Source organism: Parasteatoda tepidariorum, chromosome 6 (assembly GCF_043381705.1).
Source record: "Parasteatoda tepidariorum isolate YZ-2023 chromosome 6, CAS_Ptep_4.0, whole genome shotgun sequence".
NCBI lineage: Eukaryota > Metazoa > Arthropoda > Arachnida > Araneae > Theridiidae > Parasteatoda > Parasteatoda tepidariorum.
In genome coordinates, this window is record NC_092209.1 from 52,761,775 (window position 1) to 52,789,385 (window position 27,611).

Below are 27,611 nucleotides of genomic sequence, written 5' to 3' on the forward strand. Positions count from 1 at the left end.
TTTTTAACTATATATTTAAAAAAATTAATCAAATTTCTACTTCAAACTCACCAGAATTACTTTATATCATTAATATCTTATAAAATACAGCAGATTTGAGCTCAGAAATTATATAATTTATTTATTTCATACGAAACAAAATTATCTGTTTGAAAATATTGCCTCGCTGTATAAGCTGTAAAAAGCAACTGTATACTTTCTAACTGGAAGTAGAGCAGGTAAAGAGCTCGAGTTTGTTGTTGTTTACATTTATATTGAAAACGCCATCCATAGTATTTTTTTCTAGTGTTTTTCCCATTAATGTAGTGCATCAGTGCTACACTAACAAGATAGTGGTAATTATCTGGAATTCATTCTTAGTGTATATTAGATTATAAATCAGGTAATAAACCTTGTTTTTATGAATAAATTTCATTTTTGTGAACTTTTACAACTGAATAAAATGATAAATAGGGGCAATTCTATACAAATCCCATTCCTCAATGGAGTTGGTTATATTGTGCAAGCCAGAGATGAGTGTACTTGAGTACACTCATTTCTGAAGTATTGATAAATCTGTTTTAGATTACATTGGTTTTGAATGGGTGGGTATGGCGACACTTATTTTAAATGCTATTTTAAAGGTTAACCTAAACATGAAATGTTGAATTTTTCTCACAAGTTGCTTCTAATGATATATTATTTTTATTATCTGTCTATCTCGCACAATGTCATTTTAGTGTATTGTAAATAAATGCATAATTCATTATTTCATATTTATATATTTGTTGCGGTTGTGGCACATCATAGCTAAATCTGATAAAGATGAAATCATTCCAGACTTGTACAATCGAATAAAGTTATGCGAAAAATGAAAGGAACTCAGAATCTTAGGGTTGAATACGGAGGTGCAGCTAGAAAATTTTTCTGCTTCCTCACTGGTGCACACAGTCTTAAGTATTTATAAATGGCCCTTATCTTACACTTTGCACAATATTTTTTCAAATTAAAATATGAGACAAAAACACGCATTCAGGAATTTTTAACTATTCATTTTATTTTAATTTATATTGACTTATATTTTTTTATTTAAATTATTATAATATTAATTATAAGAAATTAATAATTGCGATGGACAGGCGAAATTTAGAAAAAGTACTAAATTGGAACCACAGTAACCACATCGAAACGAAATTTATTTTAATAATATGAGAAAATAACCCTCTCTCTTACAATAATTATATTCAAAATTCAGTTAAGGGTTATTTTTATTTGTAAAATGAATTAAAAAAATATCACATAAAAGAAAAAAATATTTTTATTAAAATTCGTATAGTAGGGTACACAAACTTTTGGAATGAAGAACTATGTGCCCAGATATTTAGAAATGTTAACTGCAATTATGATAATTTTAATGTAAACGCAATGTTTTAGGCACAGTTCTGTTTATCAGTCAGCTAACTTATTTGAATGAAATTAAATTATTTTCAATATTTATGATTATTTTTTTATTTTCTTAATTCCTTTAATTGATTCTTTTTTATCAGTCAATTTAGTAATATAAAAACTAAGGTAAACAGCGTTAAAGAGCACAAAAATATTATTAAATTAATATTTTTAATAATATTTTTGTGCTCTTTAACGTTGTTTACCTTAGTTTGTATTTTAGCACAAAGGTCGCCCACTTGTGTATTTAATTTAGTAATATATTTGCATAAAATTAAATTCTTTTAAACATTTAAAAAAGAAAACCAAGCTGATTCTTATCAAATAAAAATATTCCATTTTAATCAACAAAACAAAATATTTTTTTATCAATAAAAATGGGAAAAAGGTGATTTTTTATCATCTTTTCCTTATCAGATTTCCCATTTCCCCTAATTGGATGATGATGAAATCGGCACAAATTAAGCAAATCAAAAGTGACGATTAAAATGTCTGCTTCAAATATAGTCTATCGTTAAAAACATCAGGATTTTTGAAACCCCGTGGGAAAGCCTAGCAATTAGAATAAATGTTGGAAAAACCATGTAAAAAGGAAAAGAAGAAACTGCTAGATTTGCGATGAAATTTGCACAAATAAGCATTCTATTAAATGTACGATACAGTATGCGTGTAATGTGTTATTTACGTCACTGTAGGTGGGGTTTCAAAGTTGAAAGTTTTATTGTCCTTAAATTTTAATAAAACATAAATGCGCAATCAAAAACTTCCGATTTTTTTTTTTCATTTCTAGGAAAAATTATAATAGGTTTTATTATGTTCAGGTACTATCAGGGATGGCACTTCAAGAGCTGACGGGCCGCAGGTTGTCTAGATCATGTGTCCTGAAACATCGTGCCCCCCCCCCCCCCCCCNCCCCCCCCCCCCCCGTGAAGCAAATGTGTTATTTACGCCTCTGTTGGTGGGGTTTCATAGTTTTAGGGATTAAACTGCTTTCAATTTTAATTATTGAATAAAATTCATAAATTAATAAGTACATCAACATACTTAAAAATATGCTGAAAAACTTTACTAAGCATCATTTTGAAAATAACTAGTATTTTTTAATAAATTTTTATCTTCTTATTTCATTTATATTTTTTAATTAACTTTTATCTTGAAATTTTTTTTCGTACTCACATTTATCTATTTACTATATTTAAGCTCTACTATATTTAATTTTCGGATAATTTTGAAAATTTTTTGTTTTTTTAATCTATCTTATTTCGTGGTGAGTTGCAGCTACTTGATGTAGTATATCAAGAACTGGAAATGTTTACAATTTCTTTCAATTCTGTAAAACTGACGAGGAAAGCATTTACAATATTTTCATTCTTTTTTATTAGTTTCTTTTCACTATGGATAAGGTTTCTATGAATTAAATCTCTTTTCTAATCAGTGCCGCTCTGAACTAATTATAAAGACATGGGTCGATGTAGAACACCGAAAGTTAAGCATCACTGGCTGAGGTCAATAAGAGGGTTGGTAACCACTTTGAGCAGCCTGCCTAAGAACCGAGTGTGTGTAGTATTGATCCTCGTGGAATTGCTCTATTGTAAAGTGCTGGACTTCACGTGCAAGTCGTCGTATTCCAAAGTGGAGGAACCACCCTCTCTGTTGAGGATCAAAATTGAGATGGCGTGTCTTCGGCTCCTGTTCCTCTGGCTTCCTGGTACCCTTGATAATTATAAGCTTGCCCCTTTCATGAGCTTCATGATACTATATTTATTCAGCTGCCAAACTCAGCAATATACCGACTATCCATTTCAACTTTAAGAACGCTCCCCGTTTTGTGACTCCCCATTGATTAATTTTATCTAGCAACAGCACATAAAAAGAATCATTACATTATGCATAAGGGCAATTGAGAGAAGTTTAAAAATCATGCAGTTCCACATTGTTTCTATTGCATTTATACAGCATTTCTTCTTATTTGCCACAGTAAAATAAATTTCACTGTTCTCACAGGCTGCAGTTAGTGGCTGGGTGATCTCTTCAATTAGGTCACGAAGGGACTGAAGGTGTGCCGTATCCGTCCTCGCTAAGCTGTTCTACCGGAAAGTGCTCTACTCCTGAGCAGATCCTTAGGCTACCAAAATGGGGAAGCCACCACCTCTACAGAGGATCAAAACTGTGATGGCATGTTTTCGAATTATTCTCTGGGCTGTTTCCCAGACCGTCTCCAATGGCTCATTGCGAAACTCATCTAGTTCGATGCAAATAAAACAACCTCAACTACTACAACAAAAAAATTAGTAAATTTACACGCCGGGAGGATGCTGTGTTGGAATAAAGAATTTTTAAATGTTATTGTAGAAGTTTGATTAGTTATTTATGGATTAAACGTCAATAGCGTTTGTAAAAAGTATCTACAGTCACTCGATTCGAGTGACTGTATAAAAACGTGAATGAACGCAAAAGTGATTAGCCAATAGAATGATCACTTTTGACTCATTTTAATTTGCAATCAGCATATGTATAATTTTAGTGAAAGAATACCTTGAAAAATGTATATGTTGTCCATTGCCAAAACTAAAAAACTATACTCTAGAAATTTCTGGAATTGAATTTATAAATATCAACTACGTCTTATTTTTTCTTAATTTTGATTGGTGTACGTTAACCCATTTCTCCAATAGAAAATTAGGAAAACTATAAAGAGTAAAAGCGATATTTAACCGTAAAATATCGTCATTTCATACATTGTTGTTGGACGAAGTTAATGTGATTGAAATTCTTTCTCTTGTGTTGTGCTGATTATTGATAAAGGTCGTTATTAAGGACATCTGATTTGATAATTAATTAATATTGAAGTTTTGCGGAAAATTTTTACTATTCGTGTTTATTTTAAAATTTAGTAAAAATGCCCAGACGAGGCCGATCAGCTCCCATGAGGTTAGTATATTTGGACTTATTTTAATACTACTAGTATTTTTTTCTCAAGATTTATGGCGAAAATTAAGCGATGAATTTTCGCTATTTCTATTTTAAATATTTTTAAAATCTTCATCTTCTTTTTAACTCAACGTTTATTTTAGTTTAGTTATTGAATGACAGTTACGTAAGTACTAAGTATTACATAATTGAAATGATGCAATTATTTAGTATTTAGAAGTACGAAATTGTAATTTAGAAAAAAATACTAAAACTGAAAAAATTGATCAAAATTCGATCCAAGGATTGATGCATTTCTTGAGTAAAAAATGCCTTTAGAAGTTAATCTCCTCTTGGTTAAATAGAAGTTACTTCCATATTTTAATGTTTTATGTAGTTGAAATTTTTCTTTATTCAGTTTCATATTTTATCTAGATAATATGTATTGAAAATTTTGAAATTTAAAATAATGAAAGTTAAATAGTTTTGTAGTACATTGACGTACTTGAAATTTAAAATTAACTGCACTTTTTGTGCAGCATGTTATTCAACTAATATAAGGATGTGGCAGAAATCTCATTTAAAACTTTTTAATCATTTAAACTTGTCACAATTCCTTTTTGCTTACACACAAAAATTGCTTTGTGATCAGTCTACAAGCCACTGCAGAGCTCATTCTAGGCAGAAAAAGGTGCAAAAGTTTAAAAAAGAGGGCATTATTATTCTAAAAAGGCAATAATATCTTTCTATGGGCTATACACGTTCTATTAAAAAACATTTTCAATTAGTAAAAAAAAAATTTTTTTTACTTTACTAAAAGTAGCAAAGCAATCATATTAATTACTAATTTTTATTAATAAATTAACATATATATCGGGTTAATGAGCTAATTAACTTAGTAATTTATTTAAAATGCATGCATATATTAATAAAATAATAAATGTATGTTTTTAAGTGTCTGTAAATATGATTTAATAATTAAAATGATTAATATAATAATTCTGATTTAATGATAGTAGAAGTAACTGCAAACTTTCAAAGACAAGTGCAACAAGGGGGTGTGATGGCTATTTTTCCTTACCCATATAAATCTATGTATTGACAGCAATGACAAACTAAATAAAAAGAGTTGAAAATAAATAAGTTTAAGAAATCCATTGTAGAGTTGGGGGAAAAAAATAAAGAAGGGTTGAGGAAAGAAAGGGCAAAAAAGGTATGGAATTTATTACATCAGGGCACTAATTTACTTCAGGGGCAACAGGGCGGATTCTTTTGACTGTGCCCTGTTTACCCTGCCTAGAATGAGCTCTGACCACTGTATATGGATAACTCAATGGCGGAATCATTCATATCAGTATCTGTTTGCACCAACTGTAATCGCCAAGGCACCAAAAGGAAACTTTCAAAAATTTAAAAGATTAAATAAGTTTACCCAAGGGATGCTAATGATTTATACCTTCTAAGTTAGTATCTTTCTGGAATCCTTTTTGATTTTTGCTGGCCACTGGAAGTTGTCATAATTTAGAATAGGTTGAGACATGGAAATCTTCCTATTCAATCATTTTTTAAAGGACAGTTATGAAGTCAATATTTCTGTTCATTTCTTTATAATTATTTGTGAATTAAATTATCAATATTATGATCATAGGTCTGCTCCAAGACCAGCAAGTCATGTACCTGCCAGAGCACCTCCCACACAGCCTGCCCCCGTTGCAGCTGCTCCGCCTCCAATGGTTGCTCCTCGACAACCAGGAATGTTTGCTCAAATGGCCACAACTGCGGCCGGTGTTGCTGTTGGATCAGCTGTTGTGAGTAGTAGTTTTTATTATTTAATTTTGATTTTTGGTTAAATCGTATATGCTAGTATGTATTTCCTTATGAGTTTATTATGAGTTTTTTGGTGGGTTTTCTAAATCTCTGGTCTAACAACCATGTGGTCAGCATGTTTATTCTTCATTTTTTCCTTGAGTTTAGATTATTATAACAGGCATGATGTTGTAAAATGTAATAAGATTTTATTTCTTTTCGACATTAAGGAATAAAATTAAGGATGGGTAAAACAATATTTTCTTTTTTTCATAAAAATTTGATAAAAGTAAAGCATTGAAAATTAGTAATGGTAGACTCTGGTGGCAAAAATAAATAATACTTACAAACTAATTTTAAAAAATAGTTTTTTTTCCTTATTTTGCTATGACTGAAACATTTTACCTAAGAAAGCCAAGTTTTACATGACATAAAACTTTAAAATTGACAAAATTTTTTTTTAGAATAACAAATTAGTATCCCAGATGCAAGATCTGATAATTAACATTAAGAAAAGTTGATGTTATTACAAAATGTATTATAAAGCGTATAGTCTTACTTTTTCTCTCTCTATAGTTTGCATTAATAAATAACTGAACACTTTAAAAGGTTATATTCATATTGAAGCTGAATGAAAATATGATACAAATATTTTTCAATGTAACAGTGGCTTTAGATTTGAGGTACTTGTGTATGAAATTGAAATCGTATGTTCCACGGGTTGATTCAAGTAATTATTTTAAGTGAGAATTGCTTGTCGTTTATTACTCACACACTCGTACATTATACTTGTGTTTGTAATATCAAGGCAGAATATATTATGCATGTATTAATCAGAAATGGACAAGTTTCTCACAGTAAATAAAATCGCCCCAAAATTAATACGTTCCTTTCAACTAATTTGAAAATATTCACATTAAAAAGAAATATATAATCATAAAACATTTTAAGGAGTTTATAATTTGAATAATTTATATTAGTTTAATAATATTAATTTGAAAGCTGTTTGTTTCATTAAGAATCATTATCAAATTATATTAGAAGATTAATATTTAAAATCAGTAAAATAAATTAAACAAATAGTAGAAAAAATTTAACTGTTTGAGACAAAGTTTTATAATGGGATATTTTATAAAGGAAGTACTTAATCAGACACAAATAATTCTATCTACATGTTGTAATTAAATATTTTTTTAAGACAGAATTTGCATAAAAAAATTTCCCCTCTGTTTTTCTTGAAAATTTAAAATTGTAAAAAAAGATAAATTTTAGTAAAATTTTATAGGACATATTTCCACTTTTTTCTTTTCCTTATTGATTTCTGTACCTTTTAAACGAAAGCTATAGGTTGATTCTAACTTTGCAGTCCACCTAAATAAAACTAAGTTTTATTGATTTTACTTAAGATTTATCATATTGTTTAATTTTCTACTCATAACAAGTCAATTAGCCCTTTTTTTAATAATTAATGAGCACTTTCAGAAAATTATATTTCTATTATTTGATAAGCGAAATAATGAGGGTGGGGTACAAAGATGGCACCACCGTATTAGCTGCTGCAGTTATAAAAGGGATTTCTCACATGTGAACTAAATAGGGATAAAAAAAGAACTCATTCTGCTCTGGCAAATGATGATTAATGACAATGTTGTGGTTTCAAATTTTGTTTCTGAGCATGATCTAGTAAAGAAACATAAAGAGACTGAATCTTCACTTAGTCGCAGCAGGAGTAATTCTAATTCATGTAAACCACGTTCTGTACTTGTACTGAGAGAAACCAAAAAAGGTGTAAAAATTTTGCTTTTTGTTCATAATATTGTTCTTATTTCAAATGTTCAAAGATCAATTTAGTAACTAAAATATTTTATAACTAAATATTTAGTATCTAAAATGTTAATTTTATTTATTTTAAGAGAAATTTATAGTTTCGTTGCAGCAGATTTTGTCTTTATTGTAAGATATTCATAGATTAATTTAATAAACTTATAGATTTGATTTAATTGTCAAATATTCTTTCTTAATTATAAAGAGACATATATGTATAATAGTTATGAAGAATTATTATATTTTATTTTTTAGGCTTTGAACATGATTAAAAACATTTAATTCACGTTTTTTATGCATTAGATTTTGGTGTTTTTTTCCTGTTGCAAAAGGAAAATTTAATAGAGCACATTCAGAATTGATAAAAATTCAATGGTTTTGTTTACTTGTAACCTCTAATGAGAGTTTAATTTTCTAATACCCTATTAATTTATTTGCTTACAGAAGTTTTGATAATTTTCTGTTTTAAAATTTTCTGGAAAACCCAAATCTCTAAATATGCAGGATCCCTGTGACATATCTCTCTAATACTAACATCTTTCTGCAAGATACTTTTAAAAATAACAAATATATGTGTTACTAATTTAGAGTAACACAAGCATCAAAGTAAAAAAAAAAACCTATTTGGGTCAAATAAAATAATTTTATTAAATGAATATGTAATGATTTTTGTGTTTGGGAGATATTCTTGCATTTTGTAGGGGGGGAAACACGCTAATTATTTCCTTCTTCGCATTTTGTAAATCGTCATCACATTAAAAAAAAATTTTTAATCCGTAGCAGAAAACCGTGTTATCCGTAACTACAAAAAAAAAAAAAAAAATTTATTACGAAATCATGCGAATCGGACTCTTTAAAAAGATGTTACTAAATTCCCGTTTTCATTTTGAGATTCAGTTGTTGTAATAAATAATATATTTAAAATATCATATTTTAAAAGTTATGTGGTAATCAATAGTAATTACTGCATAAAAATATAGAAAAAAAATTTTTGCAGAAAAGAAAACCTAATTTTTTACTTCATTATTCTCAAATAAGAATAGAAAAACCACAAGCATTCCCCCCCCCCATCCGGTGCACGAGAAAGGCATCTATTGAATATAATTCTGAAGAAAAGATAAATTTTTGCAGAAAAGAAGACTAAAATAATTTTTTACTTCCCTAAGATAAATCTTTCTGCAAGATTTCTGTAATGTTCTGCAACAATGTCGCCACGGGGTGCAGGATAGTTTAATGTTATAAGTTGCTCATAATTTAAATATAAGCATGCCTAATAACACAAATGTAATTTAAATATAAACTTATAATTGAGGTTAAATAAATATTAAAATATATAAAAGTTTGTATTTAAGTATATAATATAATAAGTAATACAGTGGTTGCAACTGATGAAATCACTGGATTATATCAGCCACTTTTTAAAATCAAATCTGTGAGAACTGTATCAAAACTTGCTACAGCTATCTTTGATAGTATTATTATCACCGTTTAATAAAATCGAGCTTTTGTAAATGCTTGTGTTTTGAAATTGAAAATCTGTTTTTTCTTGCCTAAATAATTAAAATTTTCTCTAATTTTAAAAGACATGTGACATAAAAGCTACTTTTATTCTGCCCTTGACAGACTATAAAGAGGAAAGTTACATGATTGGATGACACTTGGGGAAATTAAACAGTGAGAGTGGATAAAATAAAACAGGAATATAAGGATACCAAATGAAAACTGTATTACAAGAAGTTGACATTAAAAAAAGTTTAAAAAATGACTTAAGAAAAGTTACTGAATGTCTCATTATATAGTTTCAATGATCATCACTAAGTCAATCAATAAGATAAATCTATCTTTAACAAATTTCTGAATTTTAAATTGGTTTGGACTTAACCACAAAGAGAATGAAATACTGTAAGCTATAAAAGCTTTTGTAAACTTAACAATCATATCAATTAAATAAATAATGCACTAATCAAATAAATGCACTAATATTTTAAAACCTATTGTGTGAATTAAAGAATGTAGCTCATATTTAGTTAAAATGTTGAATGTAAAGTCAGTAAAGATAAAACATATAATGTAGAATTTAACTTGTAGTTCTCCAAGTTTCAAAATCAGTCGTTTTATGAAATCAAATAAAACATATGTGAATTTATTACACTAATAAACAACCTAGGAATGATTTAATAAATAAAAGAAAATGAATAATTTTTTTTCCAGAAAAAACAATTATTCATTGTAAAAAAACTTATAACTTTCCCATTTATTAAATGTAAGCTATTTCCTAATTCACTATTTTTTGAATTTTTTTGTCACCAGTTTATTTTTATATTCTGCATACCAGTTTATCTTTATAGATGTATTCTTTATAAATTGTTATTTAAAAGAATAGGTTTGTGGCTTTTTGAATGGATTCATTTTGATTTGATTCCTGGATATTAAACTTTAATTAGTATTTGTGTTTATTGCAGTGCTTTCAGTTTTTTTTTTATATACTGAACACTTTTTTTAATCATTTATTTCAATTAATTAAAATAAACAACAATTAATTACTGCTAACTTAAGGATAACTTTTACAAAATATTTACATCTGACTTTTGGTAAGTTGTAATGTAATGAATGATATTAAAATGTCTTAAGTTAATCTTAAAACTGTGGATATAAACTTTTGTTATAACAAAATGAAATGTCATACTCATACTGTAAACTAAGTTCTTGAAAAGGAAAACTATAAACAAATATATCTTTACGCTGGTCTTCATTTCTTAAATGTTTCATATTTTATTGTGAAACAAAAATGTGGGGACCTATATTAAAACAAGGTCTTGTATCTTTTATCAGAGGATTTAGAGATAAACTCTGGAGTGACATGGAGTTTTTCTAAAGGTGACTCTGAACAATTGTTTGTATTTGTCATAAGCTTTTGGATGAAACCAAAATAATTAAAAAAAGTAATAATGAATAACACTCTAAAAACTAAACATTTTTAAGATAAAATTTTAGATTATTAATATTTACTCATATTTACTATTCCTTTGATGCAAATGAGACACCTGTGTACCTTTTGCATAAGTATTTATTTTTTTCCTGACACTCTTAATTACCAGCAAATATATATTTTGCTATTTTTTTATTAATAAAAAAAGAGTCTAATAGTTACTTAGAAAATAAAAATTTGTTAGATATTGCAATTATATTTATACTAAAATAAAAATTCAATGTTCAAATTCAAAATTTTAATGATGAATAAACTGTTCCTCTTAGATCTAAATAAGTGCAAAATCATTGTTTGGAAGATTTTATCTTTAATGCAGATAGAGACACCAGTACTTCATGGAACATAACCATTTCATAGTCATAAATTATTAAAATGCTAAATACAGTAGAGCGCCGATTATCCGAACCCTTATTATCCGAACTTCCAATTATCCGAACTATGTCTGAATTCATTTTTTTTTTTTTTTTTTTTTAAAGTTTGGAATACTTTTTAACCTATCGACAATTTTTCTATATTAAGAAGAATAAGTAATATCCCCTACATCTGAAGACTATATTTAATTTACAACCTTTTTAGCAGTTTTCTTGTAGTAGCCGTAATACATGTATTGTGATACAGTTAAACCTACATAACCCTTTACAACTGAAAATTATCTTCCAAGAATGCGAGCTTCATTTTGATAGTCTACAATGGTAGGAATGCAGAAGGAGTTTATGAACAGATAAGTGCTGAAGTTCTATAATTGGGGAATGGGTAGTTGTCACTCATGGTTAATTATTAGTGATTACAGTGCTTGGAATCTTAAATCTTGGAATAAAATTCTTAACAGAAAAACAAACGAAACTGAAGTTTCTGAACCAGTAGATCATTCGGATGAAAATGATGACATTGTTGCTGAAATTTTGAATGAAAATCGGAACTGCACGCAATTCATTAGATATTGCAATGAATTGGCTAGAACGTCAAAAATGATGTTGATCCAGTTCAGTTGATTTATTTAAAAAGAATAATGGATATATGACTGCTATAAAAAAAAATTCTTTGAAACAAAATCTTTGCTGAATTTCTTTCACAATGGAAAATAATAAAAAATGTGGTAAAATCAGTAATTGACAAAAAAATTATAAAAAACTGAAATATGTATGATAAAAATAATTCAAAATGAAAAAAAAATTAAAAAAAAAAATTAATTTAAAATATTAAAAAATTGAAAAAAAAAACTTTTAACACGCCAGAGCTACTTTAGATAGTACTGCCAGTCCTAAGCCTACAAAAGGTGCGAAGGGAAGTTAGTGCAGAAATAATAATCATTTACACTAGATTTTAAACAACTTTCCAATTATCCGAACTTTTCATTATCCGAACAATGTTCGGTCCCGAACAGTTCGGATAATCGGCGCTGTACTGTATAATGTTTTTCTTATTTTGACCTAAACTAATACAAGATAGTGAAAAATATGTTTAATAAAAATTCTGCATCAAAGGGTTAAATATATTTTGAGAATAGAGTAACAAAATATATAAATATAATAATAAAATAAAACTCAAATTTAAAATAAAGAATGTACAAAATATAATTTTAACAAAGGAAACAGTTTAATTTAGTTATTGAGGTTTTGCTTTTTATTATAGCAACTATATTTAAAATTTTATTATTATTTTTTAGGGTCACACAATAGGTCATGCATTAACTAGTGGAGGAAGTGCTGCAGAAGCTGTAGCACCAGAACAAGCGCCTGCAGCACCTGCTCAGCCTCAAGCTCAGAGAAATGCCTGTCAATATGAATTCAAACAATTTTTGGAATGCACACAACAACAATCTGATATTAGTTTATGTCAAGGATTTAATGAAGTTTTTAGACAATGCCAGCAAGCTAATGGTAAGTAGCAAATAAATACTTTAATATTTTTATTTAAATTGGTTTTATCCGAGAATCTGGAACATAGTTTCTCTGTTTGTATTATATTATTTTTTAGTGAATTGTGAGATTTTTTCTGTGAGTTCATAATTTCTACCTTTAAGGTATTTCTGAATGTGTCTCACTAATTTTACTGAGTAAAGTTTTTAGCTTTTTTTATTTAATCTTCTGATTTAATCGAATTCTTTTTATCAGTTTCCTAAATTAAAGAAATGGTTAATTGCTTTAAGTGACAGAGTATTTTATTAAAAGCATGCACATTGTAATTTTTTGCAACTTAATAGTGTAGTATTAGTAGTGTGATATCTGCATATTATTACTGAATTTAAGTAATTTTTGATGAACGTGCTTTTTTATGAGAAATGTAGTATGCAGAAATAAAAATTTGTGGATTTCGTTACAGTTTGTAGCAAATATTATAACTAAAATGTTTAAATAAACATTTCAAGTTTATAGACTATTAAAAATAAAATTCATTTCTACAATTTTTCTTATTTTTTATAGGTTTGGCTCCTCAATTAAGTTAGATGTTTGAAATTCAAGATCAATTAGTGTAGAATGATGTTTCCTAGGTTCAAAATATTTTATTTAGTGTGTTAGGCATGAATCATTGTAACCCCAGTTGTAATTGATAATAAATATGTTGTAAAATATAGTTTCTTTTTAATTTGATATCAAATTTGTGTATGCAGAACACTTTTTAAAGGGAAGTAAATTAAAAGATTAAACATGTTAGATTAATTAGAGAACACTATCAACCCCCCTCTTAAATACAAATAAATAGCCAGGACAATTTGGGGTAAAAATTTTTTTTTTGAACTGGTACTTTTATTTATCTTAATTCTGGTTACTTTTACATTTCCTAGTAATTAATAAAAATTGCATTCAAATAGGTCTGTAACTATTTTTTCATAATAATGAAGATATTGGTGAACTCTCATATTTAGGTTACTAATAACATAAATTTAATCAATGAAAAATATGAATGCATTATTCAAATAAAAATAATTAGTTTCTGAAGTGCTACAACCAAGTAATGCCAGTAAACGTATGAAAACATTCAGAGGATTCTTCTTAAAACATGTCGCAGTGTGTTCTTCGCTAAGTTTAGTTTGCATCTTTAATTTTCATAAGTGTTGATGTCGGAAGAACAAGAGATTCCAGACTAGAATAATAGTTACAGAGAGACACTTTTTTGTTTAAATACAACTTTGTTAAAACTTTAAAATCAGTTAAAATTTTTTACATAGCAATGAAGTGAAAAATTGTATTTTCTTTTATACAGTTTAAAAAACAAACAATATACCGGATTAACCTTTAACTATACATTTGCGGGATTGTTGAACATGAATGTTTTTAAGCTAATTCATTTACATTTGAAAGAAATATTTTTACAAATAATAATCCTTTTTATTTTCAAGAAGGAATCTAAAGCAGTACATTAATTTTATAAAGTAAAATAAGGTAAACGACATGTGTTGAAAAAGTAAATAATAAAAATACAATAAAAAAAACTTTTTTCCAAAGAAAATTTCTACAAAATTCCAGATAATTTTTTTTATACAAACAGAAATATTTAATCTGAAATTTTTATTTTATTTAATCTAATAAACAATGGCACTTATTTTTTTTTTTTTTTAAAAAAAAGCAGACTTATAAACTTGGTAAAAGAATAAAATTTCACACTCTACAAATAATAGTAGGGTGTTTAAAATTTGAACAACTCCAATTTTGGATATGTTGTTTAATTTATCAGGTTTTTTAAATATCTGTAAACTTAAATTTTTTGGCTTAAAAATTTGTTTAATTCTCTAGTTCATCAGAAAATTGTTTTGTGATCTTTCACCTTAAATTTGTTTGCATTTTCCTACAAATATATTGCTTTGTAAACCCCACATAAGCTTATGATGATTTATCTTCATTTTATAAACCGATAAAAAATCTCCTTGAAGCAGTTGCTGAATTATAATAATCCAACATATTTAGCTATTTTTTTTTTGATAAAAAAAAAAAAAAAGCTATGTAAAAATGGATATTTTATTTAAAATGAAGTGAATTAGCATAGTTTACTAAGGTGGGTAGTTCATTATGTGAAGCTAAAGTCGAAATTATTATGGTTTGAATTAAAAAATATCTATTTGTGATACTGATTGTTAGAAAAATTAAATCCAAAAATTAAATAAAACATTTATTACATAAAACAGTAGTATACAATTTTCATGTACTGTACATTCTCCTAACTACAAGCAACCTGAAAAATTATCAAAAATATAATTAAAATATAAAAGTAAAAGAAATCAGTACATTGATAAATAAAGATGACTTACTTGAAGTTTAATTATCAAGTTTTTTCTTCTTTTTATGTTTAACTTTCTTTTCAGAAACAGTGTTAACAATCTAGAGAAAAGATGAGTTTTGCAATAAATATTGTTTGAATTAAAATCAACTAAATGATATTTTTAAAAGAAAGAGAAGTCTTTTACACAAATTTTTATAATAATGAATAGGACTTTATTTATTTGTTCAACTATATGGATTTAGAATTAAATCAAGTTTAATAAAGCAAAGATTTTTAATTAAATATAAATGCAATGCCCCTTAAATAATTTTAACTGAAATTAAATTATCTTTGGGTAAATAAACATTGTAATTGTATAAATTTTAAATTCGTACATTTATATTTAAGTTCAAAATATACGTTTTAATACAAAAATAGGGATAAGGAAATTAAACTTCTCTTCGTTGATACTGCATTTGTATAATTTTGGCTACCATGCCCCTCATGTGTACTAAATCCATATTCTGCATTTCTAGGCAAAACAGTATAATTTCCAAATTTAATTAATAGCTGAAAACTTAAAAATAAGATCAAAAGTCCTTCACAACAATTTCTGTCAATTTACAAGCATACACGGAATATCCATACTTAATTAAAAGTTGTTTCTTCCAGTTTTTTAAGATGAAAGTTGTATTTATGAATGTCAATAACAACAGACTTCTAACAGTCATTTCACAGATAGCAGTTTTCTGCTCAGCTTATTTTATATATTATATCCAGTAAAAAATAACTATTAAAAAGAATTACATAAAATGTATTGAAAATGATTTCTGCAATATTCAGGGGTGATTAAATTCTGGTTGATGCCAGGAATTTCGGGTTCTTCGTATCACCCTTCCAAGTCTAGAAACTTGGAGCAGGGCATGTCACTTTTTCACGTAATTTTGCATATCTTTAGACAATTGATTTGCGGACTTCCAAGAATCAAAACTTCTGATCAGACGAAATTTTTGTCGCTATCTAAAATTTAAAGTAAGACTTAAATTCTACAATCTTAAATTTAAATTTGGAAACCTTTGCTAAATTGGGTTAATGAGACGTTTTCATACCCGCGACTCTTCTGTAATTTTGGATTTCTTTCTTCCAATTTCAGTTAGATGGAATGTCATCATTTTTATTATTTGGAGCTACGCCGAAATCCGCTATTAATTTTCACGAGTTAAAAATCAAATATCGCAATTTGTATTCACACGAATTCAAAAGCCAATATTGTGATTAATTTTTGCACGATTTTGAAACAATATCGTGATTTGTATTTTTGCATTTTTAAAATGCAATATTACGATTGATATTCAAGTGATTTTAAAATCCAAGATCGTGATTCCAGTAAGAGCTAAGTTTTTTCTTAAATAATTTACCATTAAAAAGTGATTCTGAACTGGTAGGTAATTTAATTATAAATCTTAGTTAAAAAAATTATATAAATTAATGTCTTGTTATCGAGTTTTTGAACATAAAATTTTCAGGGTTTTTCACTCGGTGTCACAATTACCCCTGCATATTGAAACTTATTCCACTACTTTCATTGCTCAAACTATCTAAAATCAGACATACAATACTTTTTTTCATTCTAGTGTGTAAATTGACAACCCATATCTACATTCACATGCTTGAAAAGTCCATAATATCTCAGAAAATACATTTCATTGTCGTTTTTTTAACATCTGCATCTTAATGTTATGGTTTAACTTATCAGTTGATGGTTATAATATATGATTGAAAACTCATATATATTAAACAACTTTTTAATTGAATTTAATGTCTTTACACAATAAACATCAACAAAATTTATGTGAGCAAAATATAATAAATATGAGCAAACCTAAGATTTAAGAAAAACATTTTAATCTGAAAAAAAAAAACATGTTTCAAACAGTCTTAAAAACTGTTTTTCCCCTCAATTTATATAGCAATAATTTTTATTATAAGAAATGAATGTTAAATTACCTGATCATTCTGTTTAGATCTATATGGTTTCTCCACAGGTGGAATAAAAGATTTGTTACGACGTTCCTGTCTTTTGGCTTCTGCTTCACTTTTCTTTTCCTATAAAATATGGTTTGCAGATTTTATAAAGTTAATTTTAATACATTTAATATATAAAATATTAATGTGTGGGTATCATTTGTTTGATATCTGTAATTTATCATTATTTCTTTATTTACATGTTTGGTTCACAATGAATGAATGACTAATTATTACTTCATTATAAATAATTTATTTGGTATAATTTATTTAAAAACTTATATTTGATTCAGGTTTTTTTCTGTATTGTTTTAACTGAAACAATCTAAAATTCAATTTCAAACTGAATTGAAGTTCTTGATTTTAGTTAAGAAATTGTATTACTTCCTTTTAGAAAATGGACAGTTTTCATTCAGAGTTTCTAATCGGTATCTTTCAGAATCCTATATGCTTCCAACCAAATTTGTTGTTTGTCATTAATATTAGAAATGCAAATTGGTAAATATTTTTTTCATTTTAAGGTTCTTTATTTCAATATCTATTAGATGAAAAAGAAAATCTTATATTACAGATTTAAATGAATAGAAGATTGATTTTTATAAAGGTCTAAATACCTCAACTATACAATTATCATCATTTAAATTTGTAAGTCTGTCCCAATGTTTATAACAATATATTCATATATGAACAGAGACTACAAATGTAATCGAGTTTCCACTCAATTTCAGAAAGAAAAAAAAAATTTCCTGACTTTCCCAGGTATACCAGGTAAATTTCAATAAAAATCGAGAACATATTTTATCTACATCATGTGATTTCTCATCAGAAAACTTTGGTTCTTTTATTTGTAACATCAAATATTAGATTTTCTGAATAAAAAAAATACAATTAAATGAGGATGGGATCATTTCAGTTTGACTAAAATGTGAAATTTGTACATTAAATAATTGTAATAGATGTTAGAATTAATGAATTCTAATCTCAATAACTGATTAGTGTTACTAATAATTTTAAGACTGGTAATTTTTCAGGTATGGTGTTAAGAATTTTCCAGGTTTTGGAAAAAAAATTGCAACTTTCCCTGATGTGGAGTTTTGTGGGAACCCTGATGTAATTATATTTCATAAAAAAAAAAAAANAAAAAAAAAAAAAAAAAAAAAAAAAAAAAAAAAAAAAAAAAAAAAAAAAAAAAAATACTAGCTTTAATACCATTTTTTCAGCAAGTCTCTTCTTCTTTCTGTCTTCTTCTTTAAGGAAATATTCACCAGAAGCCAAAAGTTTATCAACCTAGAAACAAAAGTAGCTTTTAGATTTAACTTTCAAATGATAGAAAATCGATTAAAACCTTTTTATGAATTAATATTCCAAAAGTAAAGATGATTCTAAAAAAATACGAACAACAAATTGTAAAACTGCATGAATTTGAAAAAATTTATGCATATTGTTCATAAAGTAAATTTCTACAATAAAGTGAATTAAAGCAAACGAAAAATTAATAGAGCAAAATGCAGCTTTTTATTAAGTTAAGGAAATTCTTAATTAATTAATTTTCTTTTATGAAAAAGTACAATTGCTAATAAATAAAGAAAGAAATTCAATAAATAAATAAAACAGGCTATTCAAATCAAAATGCATAAAACATTGAAAATATAATGCCATAGACAATTTAAAATTTTATTTTGTTCAATAATATAAATATATATGAATATTATAATTCAATATATTAGGCTTATATTGCTTAAAGCAATTTTGTGTGATTAAATTTATATGTGGTTTGGTGATAATGACTAGAAAAATTTCTTGTTTACTATGATAACAATGCAAATTAGTAGCTTAAACACATTGAGTTAACAAAATTAAATATCATCCAAAATGGATGAAATAGTATATTTATTGCAAATTTTATGGCAGATTAAGTCAAGTAAAAATTGCGCCTTACTTTGCTTTCTGGTTGCGGAGGTGGAAAGGGTGTATAGTCCTTCTTAACCGTCTTTTTCTTAGGTTGTTTCCGCTGGACATTCTTGTTGACATACTTCGGAAGATAACGATCCCAACTCTCATTTTTAAGAGATGCATTTTTCATGAGTTCCTTTTTAGCCAAGAGAACCTATGATAGAAAAATCAGGTGGAAAAGATTACATGATAATAATTGCTGGAGATAATTATTAACACAAGTCTTAACAAACAATGAATTTATACTCGTGTAATGTCATTAATAGTTCAAAAGAAAACTAGTATTCAATGAAAAAGGCTGATAATATAGTTTGTCCGTGAGTCTTTCATAAAAAAATAACGGAAAAAAAAACTGAATTGTGCTGAAGAAACAAGCATTTGCAGATTGGTTCCAGAACAGGTTAAAACCAAATAAGAATATGCAAAAAATATTGTATACATAAACTTCATTATTATTAACAGCAAACAATAAAATAAAAAGCCGAAAATCTAAATAAGCTTTGTGCTATCAGCACATTAATTGCATTTAATATTCATTTTATAATAAATAAAGAGAAATTAGTTCTGCCAAAAGAAAATAGTAATTGCCGGAAATTGTTTAAAACCTAAATACATAAAAAGTAGGAACAAATATGCATTAGAAAAACATTATACATTAAAATTTAGTTGCATAGAAATTCCTAAATGACATTCAACACTTACACAATATGAGCATTTTCTTTACATATGCTAACTTAGTTTTAAAATAATTCATTAGTACACTTATGCATGTTAGATATGAGTTCGGTTTTGGAGGTCAGAGCCTGAAGAGTTTTAATCCGAGTCTGAGATATACAGGGTTACATATAATGCATACTGTTTCCATAAGAATGTATTTTTACAGAACATTCGCAATACATTGAATTTTGTTTTTTGCTACTAGACTTATTTCCCACTGTGTCATTTGAAAGCTGTAAGTTTGCCATATTAAATATTTGAATTTTGCTAACAATGACCCATTATGGAACTATGTCCAACGCTTGGTACAGAGTTCACTGAAATTCCAAAATGACTAAAACAAAATAAAAAAGAAAAACAAAATTTTAAGCTGAATATAAGTAATTTGACAGTTAGTGTTAACCTCACTTAGCAAAAACACTGAATAGAAGTAGAGGGTGCTGAAATTTTTTATTAACTTAGAATTTTTACATTTTTTTTGTAATTAATGAAAGCTGCAATAAGCACAGCAATGATTCAAACTTCTATTTTTGGTGTTATCCTTTTTTATTGGGGAAATTTAAACAGTCTTGATGTATGCACAAATGTTTGAAAAGTCTAGGATCATTTTGTTTCATAAAAAGTATTTATGATAAAATTTGTTTGACAAAAACTTTTTATATTTGATACTTTAACTAGTTATTATATAAGTAAATAAATTAAAGTGACTATTTTACATAAAAAAATACATCTGATCTTACAGTCGTGATTATAATTTGGGCTATGCATAAATAATATCCATTTGAATTATACACATCTTAGAATATCAGTTCCAGCTTTTTCTTAACTTTAATCAGGTGTCTTTCTAGGCCACAAGAATATATCTCTCCCTATTACTTTTCAAAAAGATTGCCACGTGCAGCAAGAAATTTTAAATACAATTTATCCTAGAGGCTCAATGCTTAAAGGTTTAAATACAAAAACAATCTTATTTATGGCATAGAAAAATATTATTTTGATTCTCTTTTAGCACTGTCAACAGTCATAATTAAATAAACCACTGCAAATGAGTAAATGTTTAGTGTCAATGATACAAGTTATTTCGATACTTACTTTTAAGTTATATATAGGATGAACAGTATTATTCATAGTATCTTCAACTATTTTTCTAACCTATAATAAATATAAGTAAAATTAAATAAAGAAAGAAATATCTTTTAGAAAGACAAGGAGTTAAGATTTAGATATTGTGGGCTGAATAAACTATTATTTTAAATAACATAAAATCATTTTTTAAAAAGCTGTCTATCTGCTGTCTAAAAGCTTATCTACAGTTAAGATGACGATATATCAGCTCAATTATTAGTAAATTGAAAGTATGCATAAATATTTATTGATTGATATATAAAATTGATGAATTGATTTTGTAATGCTGAAGAGTGACTTTTGTTGAACAATGAATATAATTGCTTGTGGAATAAGAAAACTTGCTTTTAGAATAAAAAAATTGTGCAATATATCTGAATAAGCGATATGGTAAAGATTATTTTAAAATAATAAAAAGGATAATGATCAAATACATTAACAAAAAATTTATTAGTAATACATAACAATAAACAACTACATTTAAATTTATAGCTACATTACTCATACACAATCACTTATTAAAGTAATAAAATGAATACCTAAGAATTGATAAATAAATTTTATTATACAATTAAAATTAAGAATGAATTGAAAATGAACTAAAATTTTTTTTACATGTTATATAGCAGGCAATTATTGTATAAGTTTTTAATCTCGTACTTGTTTTAAACAAGGCATAGAAAAGTCAAACATGCATAAAAAATAATAATAAATAGTGTAAAAAGCAAACATACATGTTGAAGTCCTTTATAAGGGCCTAATGTTGCAACAGACTTTCCTTGCACAAGAATATAACAATTTGTTAAAAGTTCCATGGCCTAAAAAATAATTTTTTAAAGAAATTATAATGAATTTGTTAGTAGAAGCATTTATAAGAAATGTTTTATATTTTAATTACTTTCAGAGTTGTTCCCTTAGAACCAATCAAACGTTGCCTCCTTTTAACGAATCTGTCTCTTCTTCTTACCATTGAACCGATTTTTATAATATCACACCCCATGTTATCATCTAATACTCTAAGAGCCTATAAGAAATAATATATAAATAGAATATTTAGGATGAAAATAGATATCAAATTACATAAAAATCTGGTTACAACTAACCTGTTCATAGGGTACACCTCGAGCAATAAGTTTTATTGCATCCCTAGCTTTAAGAATTATGTAAGGATCCCATGTTTTCCTAGTTGTGGCAACAGTCATGCTACCTTCAATTACATCCAAATTTGCAATTATACCCTAAAAGTATATAAATATATTTTTAAATATGTGGTGTATTTTAAAACAATTAAAGATGCCAAATTTTAAACGTGTAACCATGGCAATTTTCACAAGTACATAACTTTTTAACATTTAACAATAGTATCGCATGTATTTTAATAAAAAAAAAAAAAAACATAAGAAATATATTCTACACATTGAATTGCACTCAATCAGAACTCTAGAACTCTTCATAATAATGTTTCGAATTTGAAGAAATCTTTTCCATGCTAACAATTATTTTCCTTATCAGCAAGAGACAAGGTAGTAATTTTTTGAAACCTTTCAGAGAATCTAAAAACATAAAAGTTTTATGCAGGTTTTATGTATTTTTTTTTTTTTTTGAGTTAAACACATGGCTTTTAATCAATTCAGTTAAAAAGACAATCTTTATTAAGAGCTGTGTTTGCCCCAAAAATTACAACACCCTATTTTAAAAACAAGCAGGAACCCTACCATGAGCTCCATGGAATGAAATTCCATCTGGGAATGACGTCACGTTCCAACGGGAATTATTTTTCCCCACCACGAACACCTTGGAAAGAGTTTCTTGGCTGGAATTGGAATCGGTTTCATTCCAACCAGTCTCCGGCACCTGGAATCGTCGTTCCAAGGAGGGAATGATGAATTTTTAAGGACTAAATACGATATTTCGTCGATGAATGTCTTAATTTTTTTCTATTTCATAAGAGAAGATAACAAAATTTCTAAAAGATAAACGTGCCCGAGCCATTTTCAAGACGATAATTAAAAGAGAAATGTTTTGTTTCATTAGTATGTGTGAACGAAAAGATACTTTCAGAGTTAACTAAGAAATTACGGCAAACTAAAAATAATTATGCTCTCATTATATAATAATTGTTACTATTTCTATGTTATTATTACGGGATGTATTACTTGGCCAATACCTTTTTCTGAAGTTCCAATCATTTCTTTTTTTAATTTTCTTTCGATGAACTTTTAATTCAACAATATTTAACTTCCTTTCGAACGATAGTTCTTTATACTATACACCAATGGCAGCACATTTAAAAGAATTTTTTACAGGCATGATGTATTATAAAGTAAACAATTTATTTATAATAAGAAATACAAAAAAGAATAAAAACGTTTCAGAAAATATTTATGAAATTTGTATTTATTTCTTCTTTTACTCATTTTCAAAATTTTTATTCTCATTCTTCCATTAAAATATATACTATAAAAGCTGCGGAAGTAGTTCCCTGAACTATAATTTTTAAGTATTTCATACGTAAAATGATTTTACAAATCACGAAAAAAATTTTACGCAGTTCTATAAATTAATTTCTTGTGAACATATTTATTTAACTATCAGTAAAAACAGTCACTTTTATAATGTAACAAATAAACCAAAGTAATAAGCAAAGTAGTAACTTTAGTCATTCATACTGTTACAAATTTAATTGAAAACTAATGAACTTTTCTGAAATTAAATTAATTTCAAAGAGATCAAGGCAAACGTTAATTTTTTTGTCTGATAAAATTTGAATTCTTTCTGGCAATTAGTTTGGATTTAAAAACTAGTATAATTAGTAATCTATCTACATGCAGTTCTCAGGCACGAAATTTTGAATCTTAATTCATTAAAATATGATCATTATTTTAAGAGTTGTACTTTTTAAAAAATATTTAAAATAAATAATGAAACGTATTAAGGGATATATCAGAAATATTTATTATGAAAAAATGATTTTATTTTATGAATTATACATGATAAATATGACAGTTTTTAATTAATAAAACTATATGTATAATAAATTGAAGAATATTTCAAAGTATTCGCAGTTCATGTTTTTTTAGTCTAATGAAAACAAAAAACATTATAAAAAGAAAACAATAAGTAGTCAAAAATATTATCTAAATAGCAGAAGCTCGTTTCGTTTTACTCATGCTAATGCTGCCAAACTCAAAAAGAAAATCTAAAGTAAATTGTGTGATTGGTTAAATTTTAGCCACGCCCTGAGAGCGAGTTATCGTGGAATGTCTGATTCCAAGGGAGTGTTCATGGTACGGTATTGAACATTCATGGAACCAAACTTTCCCAGTTTCACTTTCCAGCCGGGAATCTTCATTCCATTCCCGGTAGTTCATGGTAGGGCTCCAGGAGTGTGTGTGAAAAAATTCCATTCCCTCCACAAAACCCTCTCTATATAAAAAATTAAATATCCCTCAACAAAAGCATAATGGGAAATCAAAATGCAGCATATTGAATCTTATTCATGCATAATAAAGGGGAAGTAATAGCTTTATTTGTCATTAATTTTTCTTTAATGACGCTTTTCTAAACTCTTGACATATGTTTTTTAATTTCACATCTTAGATACAAGACTCACTATGATCATATAAATCAAGGTTATGAATATTAATGGGTAATAGACTATCAATAAACTTATGCAAAAATAAAAAAAAGAGAGAGAGAGGGAGAATATAAAGCACAAATGAAAACATATATTAGACATTGTGCTTTATTTATATTATTTGCTTTAGCCTACATAGCAAAAAGTATACTCTATTCTTTTTGGACTATAACTATGTTTAACACATTTAGAGCTGTTGGGAAAAGTATTCCACTCTATACAGGGTTCGCCAAGTGGGCCCACTTTGAAAAAATCCACTTGGAAGTGGGTTCTTAAATTTGGTTGAAAAAGAAGTATCTCCTAATACTGTCACTGGACACATCGTGGATGTTAATGAATATTCTAGAACTGTGCATCAAGCACATGGATGGGCAACTGAAATAAAATGCTTAATGGCCCAATTACCAAATGATATATAAGTTAGATTTATAAACTTGTTCATTTCATATTACTGTTGCATTTATATTTTATAGTGCTTGAGTTAAAAATTGTGAAACATTATGTAACAACAAAGTTTAACATTAAAGATTCAAATATGTATTAGTGATAAGGCATTCTTTAAACTTATTTTAATTTTGGTATAGATATTTTATATAAAATATTTGGATTTATTTCAATTTATAAGATTATACAACACTATTAATAAATAAAAATATTTTCTCAGTAAAACTTTTAAGTTTATGAACACTAAATTAAAAAACCCAATTTTTCCTGGGTTTTCTCAAATAAAACCCTATTTCCCCCAGATTTTTTCAATAAAACCTGGACCGGTTGGGTTTTTTTCAAACCCTGACTCTGCATACAATCGTAATTAAAAACAAAAATATTATTTTCAAAATTTTATAACTTAATTTAGTAATTACACTGCACAACGGGAAAAATGTCCTTTATATGAAAATATTTATTTCTTGAATAATTTTTGCAATAATTAAGTCGTTAAATTATGCTTTCCGTATACCAGTTACCCAAAAATCCACAGCTTAGCTTGGTGATTTTATGCATTTTAACAGCATACAATAATAACTTATGAACAAAAGAAATTTGCTGTTATTGACAATGGGATCATCCCCAACTTAGCAATCTGGAAGAAAAAAAAGTCTTATTTACCTTCCTGAAGTTTTGAAGCTCTAATTGCATTAGGAAGAAGTTTGAAGAAGATAGAAGTTTGGTGACTCTTACAGAAAAGGTATGTGATAGACCATTTTAGTTTTGATACATAAATTAAACATTTTTGTTTATATACAAAATCTCGGAGATTCACCAAAGAGACAGAAAAAAAAATCATTCAAATTTGTTGTGCAGCGTAATAATAACTTAACAAAAAGTTATTAATTTTTAACAAGAATTCTCTAAATTTTTAATCTAAGAAATAAAAAAATATTCCTTAAAGTTTGGTCAAACAACTGTTTTTCTTATATCTGAATTTATTAATAGTAGAGTTTTCAATAGTAGAGTGATATTTTAATCTAACGATAGTAACAAATATTTTACAGGAGTTTTTTAATACCAATAAGCTAATTATACACTCACATAGTCAGAAAATGCATTTTTTATGAAAGAGAAGCATTCTCTGATATACTTCTCTCTGTATTTAGGAAAAAGAACAGCAAATGAACTTTCAGCTAATAAAGGATGTTTCATATCTTCTTTCTTGAAAGGATCAATAGGCAGTGACCATGCATCTTCAATTTTTTCTGTTTAAAAAAATAAAACAAAATAAACAGAAAGTTTTTATAAAAAAACATAATTAAATTTTAAATTCAAATAAAATAAAATAATTTTTTTATAAATTTCATTTTTTAAATAGTTAAAATGATACCAATTTTGTTTTGTGAAAAAATAGCACTATATTTAAAAGTACTGTCCTAAAATGGCTTTCCTAAATATCATAGATAAAATTTAAAATAAAAAAACAATGAGGAGTTTTTTAAAAAAAAAAATTTTTACCAAGTTACAGTGCAGATATATTATTCTCGTGAACGAATAAAAAAAATATACACTGGGAAAAATAAATGAAAAAATACTTAAAAATTGAGTTATGTGTAGGAAAATACAATAAATATGTATTTTAAAAACTCCTCAAATTTATGGATTATATAGTAGTATACAATATTTTCTCAAAAATTGTAGAGCTTCTTAAACCAATAATTAAAATCACAACTGGTATCATGAGAGACTTATAATTAAACATATTGTCTTCAAAGTAATAAACAAAATAATAATGATGCCAGATCTTTTGCTAAAATTTTCGGAGATATTTCCGTATTGAGATCTGTCGCGCCAATTACAATCGCTAAGGTGCCAAATAGATTTTAAACTTTCAAATTTAAAAAAAAAAAAAAAAAAAATTATGTAGATGTTTACGAGTAATACCTTTCGAATTGGTCCCTTCCTGCGATGCTTTTTAAGTTTCTCGCGGGCTACTGCCCGGATTATTCTGCCACAGATCACGATACGGAAATATCCCCGGAGAAAGAATAAAAAAACATATTTATTAATTATTTTATAGTTAGTTTGTGGAAACATTAAATACCAATATGTGTATGAAAAAAATGACCATACCATAACAAACAACTATGTAGGTTGCGAAACATTTTTCGGAGAGAAAAAAAAAATTCTCTAGTAATTAGAACTAAAGAAGATTAGTTGATTAGATTAAACCTATAACATAATTTATAAAAAAGAATCAGTGACTTTGATTTAAAATTAAAGAAAATGCACTACAAATAATACAGATTTGAAAACCATGTCCACATAGCATAGATCTTTTAAACCCTTAACATGATAAAAATTTTTTAAAAAACCCCACTTAATCAAATAAAAAATGCTGATTTATTTACCGTTTAAAGCCATTTTTATTAATAAAACGTGAGCATGGATGCAAGTTCTAGCAATGGTAGCGTATGAAAACAATAAACAATCAATTAGCTATCAGTCAATCAATTTCATTACTTCACTTCAGTTTAACATCTGTTCTCTTCAATTTTTTTAAGTATCTGCCAG

The 27,611-nt window shown here is 26.9% G+C and overlaps 2 protein-coding genes across 2 annotated transcripts; one reads left to right on the forward strand and one right to left on the reverse strand.

The window, feature by feature from the left end:
* The first annotated feature begins 2,200 nt into the window (after window positions 1–2,200).
* Window positions 2,201–13,528, forward strand: LOC107438637 (coiled-coil-helix-coiled-coil-helix domain-containing protein 2). Its single transcript, XM_016050968.2, has 4 exons — window positions 2,201–4,356; window positions 5,984–6,143; window positions 12,621–12,834; window positions 13,378–13,528. The coding sequence occupies exons 1-4, from the start codon at window positions 4,325–4,327 to the stop codon at window positions 13,398–13,400; spliced, it is 429 nt and encodes a 142-aa protein (XP_015906454.1). The 5' UTR covers window positions 2,201–4,324; the 3' UTR covers window positions 13,401–13,528.
* Window positions 13,529–14,881: 1,353 nt separating this feature from the next.
* Window positions 14,882–27,594, reverse strand: LOC107438640 (KRR1 small subunit processome component homolog dbe). Its single transcript, XM_016050970.4, has 11 exons — window positions 27,449–27,594; window positions 26,139–26,302; window positions 22,075–22,209; window positions 21,870–21,995; window positions 21,706–21,789; window positions 20,939–20,998; window positions 19,116–19,283; window positions 18,386–18,463; window positions 17,159–17,257; window positions 15,201–15,270; window positions 14,882–15,124 (listed from the first exon to the last, which is right to left on the reverse strand). The coding sequence occupies exons 1-10, from the start codon at window positions 27,459–27,461 to the stop codon at window positions 15,208–15,210; spliced, it is 990 nt and encodes a 329-aa protein (XP_015906456.1). The 5' UTR covers window positions 27,462–27,594; the 3' UTR covers window positions 14,882–15,124; window positions 15,201–15,207.
* Between the last annotated feature and the right edge of the window lie 17 nt (window positions 27,595–27,611).

Coding starts and splice junctions, on each gene's coding strand:
- LOC107438637 (XM_016050968.2), top strand. CDS start 4,325: ATGCCCAGACGAGGCCGATCAGCTCCCATGAG. Junction 6,144..12,620: donor TTGCTGTTGGATCAGCTGTT/GTGAGTAGTAGT, acceptor ATTATTTTTTAG/GGTCACACAATAGGTCATGC. Junction 12,835..13,377: donor ACAATGCCAGCAAGCTAATG/GTAAGTAGCAAA, acceptor TATTTTTTATAG/GTTTGGCTCCTCAATTAAGT.
- LOC107438640 (XM_016050970.4), bottom strand. Junction 22,210..26,138: donor AAAATGCATTTTCTGACTAT/GTGAGTGTATAA, acceptor ATATACTTTTAG/GGTATAATTGCAAATTTGGA. Junction 18,464..19,115: donor CTCCGCAACCAGAAAGCAAA/GTAAGGCGCAAT, acceptor TTTTGTTTCTAG/GTTGATAAACTTTTGGCTTC.